Here is a 10,488-nt window from a genome sequence, read left to right as displayed (position 1 = left end):
AGCGCCAAGGCCAGAGCACCATCATGTTCCATGGATGGAAGCTGCTGGCTATCTGGTAGAGAAGGGAAAGATGATCTAAGATAGAAAACTAAGAATCCCGTAGGAAAGGCATGGAGCTGTTACTCTTGTCGTTACTAGTTTATCAAACTAGTTAAAAATTAATTGCAGTCTTTCTCTCACATCTTCGCATCTGATCTCTCACAAGGGACTGTGCAAACTGCGCTCTTTAAACGCTACAGGGGTGCGCTGGCCAGGAGCAGGAGGTGGCAATTTGCTCACAACACATTACGTGTCAGAGCCAAACGCAGGGTAAGTTTTAGGGGAGAACATGGGACCTTCTACATGACATGTTAAAACACAGCAGCTTTTCATGTCCATACAGAACCAACACGGCCTCGAAGAACCAAACCGGAGTAAAACAGCTGCGAATTCAATTCATCTGTGTAGAACGCACTGCCTTAAAGAGTGCTTGGAGATCTACCAAAGATGGGGGCTACCTCAGAGTCACCTCCACCTGACAGCTGCCTAACACTGCCCCAAGGGAAGGATGACACTGATCCAATTGGAATTTCAACCTGTTTCCAAAAAGACAATTTCCCTCCGGAATCCAACATGTGGTTAACTCAGTCTTAGAACTAAGAGCTGGGAGAAAGTAGAGCTAGTCCTTTAACAACAAAGAAAGTGAGTTTTCTCAGTGATCTGGAGTGATTTATTCCGTGCTGCACACTGAGCCACAAGGCTAGCTGGGAACAGAGCTCAGGAATCCGGCCGGCTTCTCATGCAGCCATTCTCACCAGCACGCTTCCGGCACGTACAGAGCTAACACGTACCTTTCTCCAGAGGGTTCTGCTCCTGGCTTTCGTCAGGGAACTCCCCACTGGCTACAGACCTCGGCAAACCGTCATCTGTGCTGAATTTTAGCTGCTCAGGTGCCACTCTCTTGAACTGCTGCATTCTCTCCACTACCAGCTCTGCTACCCGCATCTTCGACCCTGTGACCGGCGGTATCTTTGAGGTGGGTGAAGAGCAGGTCCCTGGCTGGGTAGCAGGATGGAAGGATAACGTAGTCTGGGAAGAGCCACTCAGAGTGTTTACTAGAGGAGGAGAAAACACCAGAGCTTTACCAGTCAGTTTTAAACACACAGCTAGGCTGCCCAGAGAGCTGCTGGGGAGCCTTCCCCCCCAGCAGCCAAAGCCAGGCTCAGTTTTGAACAATGTGTTCAGCTATTACAGCACTTCACCCTTGACAACCACAGGAACAGCACTAGGCTTCCATGCTACAGAGGAGTTAAGAGATCGCTGTGTCCCTTTTAGAGGAAGGAATATTAAGGAAGGCCTTGTCTGAAGGTGACTAGTGAGAACAATCAAGCCCCACTCTCCCCAGCACTCCCACCACAGAACGTCCTGTGCTTCCTGCTGTTCTTCACTCTGATCGCCAAACCCTGCCTGTGGCTCAGGCTTTCAGGCTTTATGCTGAAAGCACCCAAAGAGAGGTGGTAACAAGCGGGAGGCAGCGGCAATGCCAGACTAACATCCCAGCGTGCCACTGCCCTGCTTGAGGCATCCCGCGGACATGGGCAGCACATGAGGTGGGACCAAAGACCTCACCAGCCCGCTATCTTGTCTCTGAGCACAGTCAGCAACATGTACTTAAGAAAGGATGATCAGGACAGGACAGGGTCAAAATAATCCTCTTCCTGGCTGTCCTTATTTCCTTACTGATCATTTCAAGGCCTTCCTGCACTGGTGGCCGATTTCTGGCCATCGTGTTTAATAACCACTGAAGGACTCATTAGTTTATGAATTAATCCAACCCTTTTCTTAACTGGTTCATATTTTTGGCTTCGCAACATCCAGTGGCAATGTATTTCACCACACAACACCACACTGGGTGAAAAAGCACCTCAATATATTCTAAGCTTGCTTCTAGATTATTTGAGGGTGTTTTTCCCAGTTCTGATTGATACTGTAAAAAAAAGAATGAATAATGACTTCCCAACACTCTGCTCTGTACCAAGGCTTCCCCTTACTGAGAGACATCCTCTGCCTGCTCTAGCCCAGAACACACTCCTAGGTTAAACCCTGAGATACGCCGAAGTAGCGAAGTGTAGACGGAATCACAAGACACAAGCCTGCTTCGATCAGTGCTGCTCTGTGTCCTCTCCAGGGGGACTCCTGAAGAGCTCACTGAACTACAGAGTTTTCAGCCCCAGCCTGTTGTCTGTTGGCGAGGTTTTGGTTCACTCACCTATCAGAGTCCTCTGGCTGCACTCACTGGTACTCGACTGGCTGGCAGGAAGAGGGCTTCGCTTTCCATCCCCTCGGGCAGCCTCACCACTACTACAGGCCACGACGTCACCGTCTTCTTTGTTCACCAACGTTTCCTCCTTTGGACCCAGACCTTGAGACAAGTTTGCTTCCTTCACTGCTGGAGACTGATGATGGTTTTGGCTCTTAGCAGCAGTTTTGCCTCTTCTTAATTTGCTTCTTGCTGTGGTGCCCTTTGACCTGTTCTGAGCCCTCTTTGCTACCTCATCATCCCCAGCTTTTTTCTTCGCTCTACCCAAAAGATTTGCCCACAACTCTTTAAAATCATTGTCCTTTTCATCCATTGGCCTGCAGGTTCCAGTAACACTGTGATGACTGGAGGCTGAGGTGAGATCCCAGAGTCAGTTCAGGTTTGCATCACCCGTGGCCTGCGGTTTTCACCACTCCCCTTCCACCACCTCGGAGATCTCCATTCTCCAGACTTCACAGAGGTCAATGGCGTGGGCACTTCTGCGCCGGTTTGACAGTTCATTCTGCCACACTTTGCTCACAGACATTTAATAGAGCACATTCTCTTGCCGAGGACTCCACTTTCTTTCACAAGATGGTTCTTCAGAGGTCTCCAGACTGTAAGATAAGCACCTCAGTTTGTGCAGAGCATTTGCAGGACCTTCATGATACGCTACAGCCAGCCTCCTACTAAAGCCCTTAAATAAAGAAATTAAAAAAGGAGGTTATGCAGGATGGTATATGTGGATGCAGAGTGGGACGGAGTTGGTGGAGAAATTTGAAGGAGAGAATTTGTATAAAATAGTAATATTAGAAAGAGCACGTATTGACCCAAAACACTCTCCCTGTAATTGTACTACAGATATGCACGAGCCACATTAGGAAAGGGGAGGAAAGCTTTCAAACCAGATTATCTGACACCGGCTTTTGTCCTGGAGCTCAGGATTTGAGGCTGTTCTTTTCTTATACGCATTCAAACTTGCATTTATGTAACACAAGACCAGCAAATGCAGCAGAAGAGAAAAAAGCCCCACAGTCCTTCAGCCCCAGCCGCTATTCCAGAGTGTCAAATTCTGCTCTGCACACCCCAGCTTTCAAAGAAGAGAGCCCGACCTCATTTCAAGGAGTAAAGAAAGGCAGTTTCTGACATCTCACAAGGGTTTCTGGGACAAGTCCGAGAACAATTCTATCAAACATGTTTGTCCTCTCTCCTCTCACCTCCACAGCTGCTCACCCTCAGGAGCAGCTCTCCTGCTAACTCACACTGAACTCCTCCTCTGAGTGCTCACTGAACCACGACACCCACCACATTCATGAGTGCTGTCAAACACAAGGTAAACAGACTACACAAACGGTGTTTTAAAATGAGTTTCTTCATCTTTTCAGCTACAGTAAGAACAGCAGCACTAGCTGGGGATTACTTGGAACAGCACCGGGTACAGTGGCCAGATGGAAATGCCATCAACCCGCCAGCAACATTAAATCTAGATCTCTATTCTTAAGACGTTTTGATTGTCCTCTTCTTCCCAGTCCTAAGTTCACTGTGGTTCTGGCTATTTTACCAGAGGTTTTATATTGCTCCCAAACCCTTTTTCTTTCAAGCCTAAACCCGAGTGTTTCACTTGGAATGGCAGCAGCTGCAGTTCAGTTTCTCCAGTGAAGCTCTGGGCACAGACAGACTCAAAAGGCAGGAAAAACACATGCGAGATTGTTTTCTCAAATGGCCTGGCTGCAGACACGCGAGGCGAAGGAATGCGGGTTACACGCTTTCATGGGTCAGCCTTTCCTATAAGCAATTACAGATGTTAATGGATTTATTTATTTTACACTCCGGCTCCCAAACCAGCAGAGCATTTTGCTGTGAATCTTGGAGCCATTTCCTGTTAGAGAGAAACTGAAGTTTTATGTAGCCAGTTCATAAATTTAATTTTCCTGGACAGAATCTTGGTATAGTTATCACTGTAAATTGACCGTTTCTTCTAAGTAGAAGGCAGCATGTGGAGAAAAAACGGAATCTCACATCCTCTGCGGCTCTAAATACCCCTCACAGACACATCTGTACTGTTGTGTTATTTATGGTGAGTGCCTGATCTCCAACGCTGAAACGGATCAGCACTTTTGTGCCTGCAGTCAATGTTCAGTGCCCCAGGTAGACCAGGTCAGACACACAAACGATGCAAAACTCTCTCTCTCACTCCTCCCTTCCCAGACTTGTATTTACAGGCTCCTGCTCTGTTCAACACCTAGTGTGTCCGATGCTATTGGAGTACCTAACAGCCAGCTCTGGCATCACTTTGTAGAGCTCAAAAAGGAATGGCTCTGAGGATGATTTCTTTCACTACAGTATTCAATTCATTTTGTAAGATTTTAGCACCCAACCAATCCCAAAGCTGGTCAAATAACATGAATGGCAGCACTCACCTATCCACTCACATGCCAAATCTACAGCCCAGCTGTGTGTGTCCCTCAAGTAATGCCCCTCAGAGTGGTCTGAAGCAGGACCGGTAAGAACGAAGAATGGAGCCTGGAAAGTGGGAGGAAAAGGTTTGGTTTAGTGTATTTCGCACTGAGTGCTCTTTTTGCTTGAGTCCCAAGTTGCAGGGGAAGGAGACAGCTGTAACTGTGCTAAGTTCTGCCACTCCCACTGACCTGTGTCCCTGGGATACATAGGGGAGTTCGGTAGGTGAGCACTGCTCAGGATCTGCTCGGCTCCACAGCATGTCCCTGGCAGTGAGCAGCACCCAGAAAGGGCAGGACAAGTCAGGCATAAAGTCTGGATAAAGCCCTGAGGAACCTGGTCTGGCCCCATAGCTGACCCTGCTTTGAGCAGGACCTTGGACTAGAGACCTCCTGAGGTCACCTCCAGCCTGAGTTATCCCCAGCCCATCCTCCCCTCTTCCATTTGGCACTAATGTCGTTTCCTGGTAACCTTCTTTAAAACAAAACCACAAAAGTCAATTCTGACAGAAATCCCTCAGTGCTACTACCGTAACCCCCAGCCATGTCACACCTCCATGTTTTTGATCCTGCATCTACTGAACTGAGTTCCTTGGTTTAACTGAAACCATTCAGGAGAAGTGTCCCTTGTCACCGGTTCTGTGTATTCCCTTTGTACTTCACTGAAGGTCTTCTGTTGAGACAAGGAGGACAGAAGCTCCAAATCCACCCTCGTTAGACCACTCAGTATTTTACTGAACTGTGTATCACATCCTCCAGTGTCTGTGCTCTAAATTAAGAGTCCCACTCTTTCTTCCTAGGAGAACCTTTCCTGGCTCCTACCCATCACCAACAGTGTTTCCTGAAGCTCCTTCACTTTCTGAGAAGCATTGACCAGGACTGCAGACAGCACCATGCTGAGGAAGAAGTTCCACACCGTTCACATTCCTTCTCCATCCCGGCCTCGCAGATCCTAACATCTTCTTTGCTTTGTGTTGAAACTATCTGCTTGTTGGGCAGAGATGCCCAGGGCTCTTTCAGTGTCTGGTATCATTAAGGTGTTCCTACGATTTATCTCTTTTTCCACCTCTGCACTCTACTTCACACTCCTCCACTCTGAAGTTCACAATCTACTGGGTTACCTGCAGCTCAGAGCTTGCTGGAATCACCTGTGATCTCGACTGAGCTGAAAAAGCTGTGTCACTGCCCAGTGGGACCACCAGGCACACGCTGAGACGGTTTCAGAACGAACCCTTGGATGCTCTTTGCTAACTTTCAGCCAGTTTCCTCTCAGATCGTTTACCATTCACGATAATGCTTTAGCTCCTTCTCCTTTTCTAAGGATTTCTGAGCAAACTACATTAATCCATTCTTTATTTCCTGACTTGTTGACAAAGTCAAACCACTCCATTAGACTGCTGAGAGACAATCTACCGCAGAAAGGAGGGTACCCTCTTGATAACATGCTATCAGGTTAAAAATTCGTAATGAGACACCTACAAATAACTTGATGAGTATTTCAAGCAGTTTAATAAGCAGCTATAAAAGACTTACTGCCCTGTAATTAGTTAGTTTGATCACAGAATCCTTCTTAAAAAAAACCCCACCCAACAGGTATGACGTCTGCTCCCCTCCCAATTCAGAGCAGCTTCTCTTTTAACTGAAAGCATGTTTCTACCAGCAGCCCAACCACTTGACGCTTTCCTTCAAGCTCTCAAACACACAACATCTGGGCCTGCTCACTTGCCGCTTTAAACTGTCTATTTGTTCCAGGAACAACTCTCCTGCCATTTCACTCTCCAAGAACATGTCAGCATCACGGATAGGGAGCGTGCATCAGCGCTGGGCAGGCCTCCACAACTTGTACCCGGCAGATACCTCCTCCCCCCTGGACCCTGGCAGCCGTGCCTCAGTGCACACCCTCCTCCACTCCTCATCTTTACACAAAGCCTCACTCCAGACCTTCAAACAGGGAAGTGCCTTGGGAGCAATTTCCGGGGTTTCGCAAGAAATTGTGAAAAGTGAAGAAGTGGAATTAATTAATGCCTGAAAGTGAGGCAGCAAAGTAATATGAATTTTTTTCATTCATACCATCTCCTTGAGGTGCAAGCAGAAATCACCCCACTCTGCAGACAGATCCTCCCCCCATCTCCACCAGTGAAACCGCATCCCTCACCGAGTGCAGGGGTACATGGCCCTGAGTCTGCAGCACCCGTCTCGCTAGGCAGGAGGCAGAAGCCATGCCTGTGTGCCAGGCCAGGGGATTCCTGCAGGAAGGCTGGCACCGCTCTCAGCAGGAGCCCCCTCTCCCGCTTCCTCCTCCAGCAAGACCAACACAGGAGCGGCCCCCACAGTCCTGTACAGCTGGCCAGAACAGAATGGAAAGTCCAAGAGTGGGATCAAAGGGACTGATATCAGCTCAGTTTTCCGAGATGCATGAACTGCCACGTGATGAACGTTGGCTGCTCACTACAGGCTGCTGACAGAGGGCAGGATAATGGGGTGCACGCTGTCACCTGGGCACTGCGAGTTTTATGGCCCCCTCCCATTCTCTTTGTGAGAGCTGTGGCCTGGAGGTCGGAAGGATGGTAGCAAAACTTTCAATCAAGCCAGTCCAAATACTGCAAAGGGAAAGAATTTCTGTAGGCTTTGTTCTGGAAACCACACCAGCAGGTCCCCTGGGATTCTTCCAGACCAAACCCTGTAACACAATACATTCCTACAGGTTCCTGATGGGGAAGAACCTCATGTCATCAGCGTAAGTTCTCAAAAAGCCTATGATCCTCCACGCTTCCACAGCCTCTCTTCACTAGGGCCTGTTTTCTCCAGGTTCCTGCACTAACCAACACCTCTGAGACACGACTCTACAAAGACACCACTCTACAGCTGTACAGCACAGCGTCTCTGTGTTTGCAGAAATGCTAATAAACTAAGACCGAGGACTGCAACACTTGTTCCGTGAGTAGAGAACAAACATAAGTGCGGAGCAGGAATTCAGTCAGGTACCACCCCTCTCGTCCAGGTCTCTGCAGCTTTCCGGGGCCAGAAAAGGAGTAACAGAACCAGATGTGGAAAACAGGCAATGACAAATGAAGTCAAGTCTAGATAAGCAAGGAAATGGTAGCTAGGAAAATCATCCTCAGATTCTAACCAGCAATGCAATCTTAGCAACGACCGGTGTCAATGCCTAACTGACGACACCCGCTGCTACCACTGATGTCCCGACAGAGTCCCACACTCACATTTCTCTCCAAGACTACACCCCCACACACACCGCCAGTACCTTGTACAAAGCATTTCATAGCCAGGAAAAAACCTGCCACATTCCAGACATGAATTTTAAACCACTACTTACGTGACAAAACGTCCCTCTACCTTTCAAATGCTGTAGAAACTAACCTTACTTTATAAAGCACACCCCCAAAATTTTGACATCCTCTGGAAGGATAAAGGGGAAGTGAATATAAAAATAAAAACTAACGGTTGCTCAGGTGCAAATGCTCATGCCTTGTATGCAAACACAGCAGCAGACAAATCAGAAATAATATGCAGCTGGCGCGTCAAAAATGCTTATTTGATTGGCCTAAAAACAACAACAAATTATTCATGTAAATGGAAAAATACAACTGAGAATTAAGGACCGAATGAAAGGATTTCAGTAGAGGCCCCCAAAATCCGTAAGAGAACAATAGTTATTAAAACCTAACTCGGTGTTCAGAGGAAGAATAGTAATCAGAGTAATAATAAAACCAAAAATGTAAACCAACATCATGGTGAGGGAGTTGGATAGCACTGAATACACACGAGGAATTACATTACAACAAGAAGAAGGTACAAGTACCCAAGGTTAGTTGTCTGGTCAGAAAAGTTAAGGACTGTCGAAAAGATCTTTTTGGTCTCCATCAAAACCAATCAGAAAAACCTACCGAGGCCACTAGATCGTTCTAAAACAAACTGTAGACTTGTGGATAGCGAATATTGCTGCAGTGTCCCCGTGGTGCTGATGGCAGTCACCTGTTCCAGCAGTCACCCCAGGGGCACCGAGGAGCAGCTGCTGCAGCCACTTCTGCCGGCGGAGCCGATCCTTCGCAAATAGAAGTGACCGGGATTTTTCAAAAGGGACAGTCAGGGAAGCAAACACTCGTCTTGCAGCTGAGCTCACCACCAGGCTGTTAGCGAAACGGCTTATACGGGGATAGATGAATACAGATGGACAATAAAATTAACACCCATTGACACAGCTTTATGAAAACCAGGATCTCTACGTTAAGCCAACACCTTTTGAATGAGACCCCTGCACACTGACAGAGGTGTCATTCTTTTGGAAACCATTAAAGAAATATCGAGGGACAAAACGATCATTTAAAATCACACAAAACCAACATGACACATTTAAAATTATTAAAATGTAGCTGGTGGGTTTCAAAATGCGCCTGCACACAGCACTCACTGAGGGCACGTTTCTAGCACCGTCCCACAGAGTCACCCTCTGCCTGTCTTGGTTTGCTGTTGTTTAGACGGAGGAAATGAGTTAGGAGAGACATACGCCACCACTGACCAAGCTGAAACAGTAAAGGGGTTTATTGCCTTTACAGTTAGTACTAGCTATTAGGATAACTCTGATCATGTCGAACTACCCGATCATTCAGAAGATCAAGGTTGGAGCAATTGGTGTTACGGATGTTTGGGGCACGAAAATCAACTGAACAATTCATGAATGTGCGAATATAAAGGGAGCCGGGAAGACTTCCACGTCAAACACTCCAGCCGTTCCTGGCCAAGAAGACAACATCCTTCTGAAGGGCACATTCACTTAAACCCATGTAAATTCTACTGATTCCACTTTTTCCCAAAAAGCGTTATCTCCTGATTTGTGATTATGCTGAAGCTGATCATCACGAAATCCAAATATAAAGTGAAATTTAACACAGTATCTTCATTTCCCCACATTCTCTAGAATGAAAAGATGCCTGCTTGAAAAAAAAAGGTAACCAAACTCATCTTGGGTTTCCACAGGTGATCTAACAACGAATCTTTTACACCAGCTTTTCATCAATTTGGAACAACGAGTAACTTGCTCTCTTCTCACCTAAAGTCACACGTAAGAGCTACAGTAAAACCCACAAGATTTTTCTGCGGATATGTTGCTTCGTAATGTTTCCACGCTATCAGACCTGTTCTCCACACCCTGTCCATCACACCCAGGCTTGGTTTACTGCTTTGAAAACACATCTGGACATTTTTTCCTATTAAAATATCTCCTGCTTTATTAAATTCCTTCACCTTCTCAATATCCAAATGTATTGTAACCCACAGACCTGATGCGAGTGCTCTGGGAAACTCTGGTGTCATACCAACCATCTCAGAAACACATAAAGGTGTCTCTTCCACGAACCACTGCAATAATAGCAAGAGGTCAGCTCTCAGGCAAGGGTTTAGCTTTCAGGAAAATTCTTTCCAGAAACTCTGGACAAGGGCCTTGCTTACAGCTGAGGACCCCAAAGCACAGTTTGAGTTTCACTGGCACACAATAATGTGCCAAACATCCTGTTTAAACTGCTGTTTTTCTACCATTTGACAGTTCCTTTGGAAAAAACGTGTCATGAAAATTGACCCGGTGGGAAAAGCGAATGCTCAGAAGGTGCATTTTCTTCCAAATGTAAAGCTTATGATAAAAATTCTTTCTGTTTCTGTTTCCAGTCTGCCTCTGACACATCCGTATAAAGCGACACAATGACTTCTGGCTATGCAGAAACCGTTTTAATTCCAACAGCA

The 10,488-nt window shown here is 46.8% G+C and overlaps 1 protein-coding gene across 1 annotated transcript in view; it reads right to left on the bottom strand.

Annotated features, from left to right (window-relative positions):
• Positions 1–2,612, bottom strand: part of SLX4 (SLX4 structure-specific endonuclease subunit) — a 20,786-nt gene extending 18,174 nt beyond the window's left edge. Inside the window, exons 1-3 of the mRNA XM_010135637.1 lie at positions 2,249–2,612; positions 831–1,094; positions 1–52 (exon numbers count right to left, since the gene is read on the bottom strand). Of these exons, the coding sequence (XP_010133939.1) occupies positions 1–52; positions 831–1,094; positions 2,249–2,612 (680 nt within the window). The remainder of the gene's footprint in view (positions 53–830; positions 1,095–2,248) is intronic.
• Positions 2,613–10,488: the final 7,876 nt, after the last annotated feature.

Source organism: Buceros rhinoceros, unplaced genomic scaffold, assembly GCF_000710305.1.
Source record: "Buceros rhinoceros silvestris isolate BGI_N320 unplaced genomic scaffold, ASM71030v1 scaffold29464, whole genome shotgun sequence".
Classification (NCBI taxonomy): domain Eukaryota; kingdom Metazoa; phylum Chordata; class Aves; order Bucerotiformes; family Bucerotidae; genus Buceros; species Buceros rhinoceros.
The sequence above is the reverse complement of the archived record's forward strand: the minus strand, read 5'-3'. Positions and strand labels throughout refer to the sequence as shown.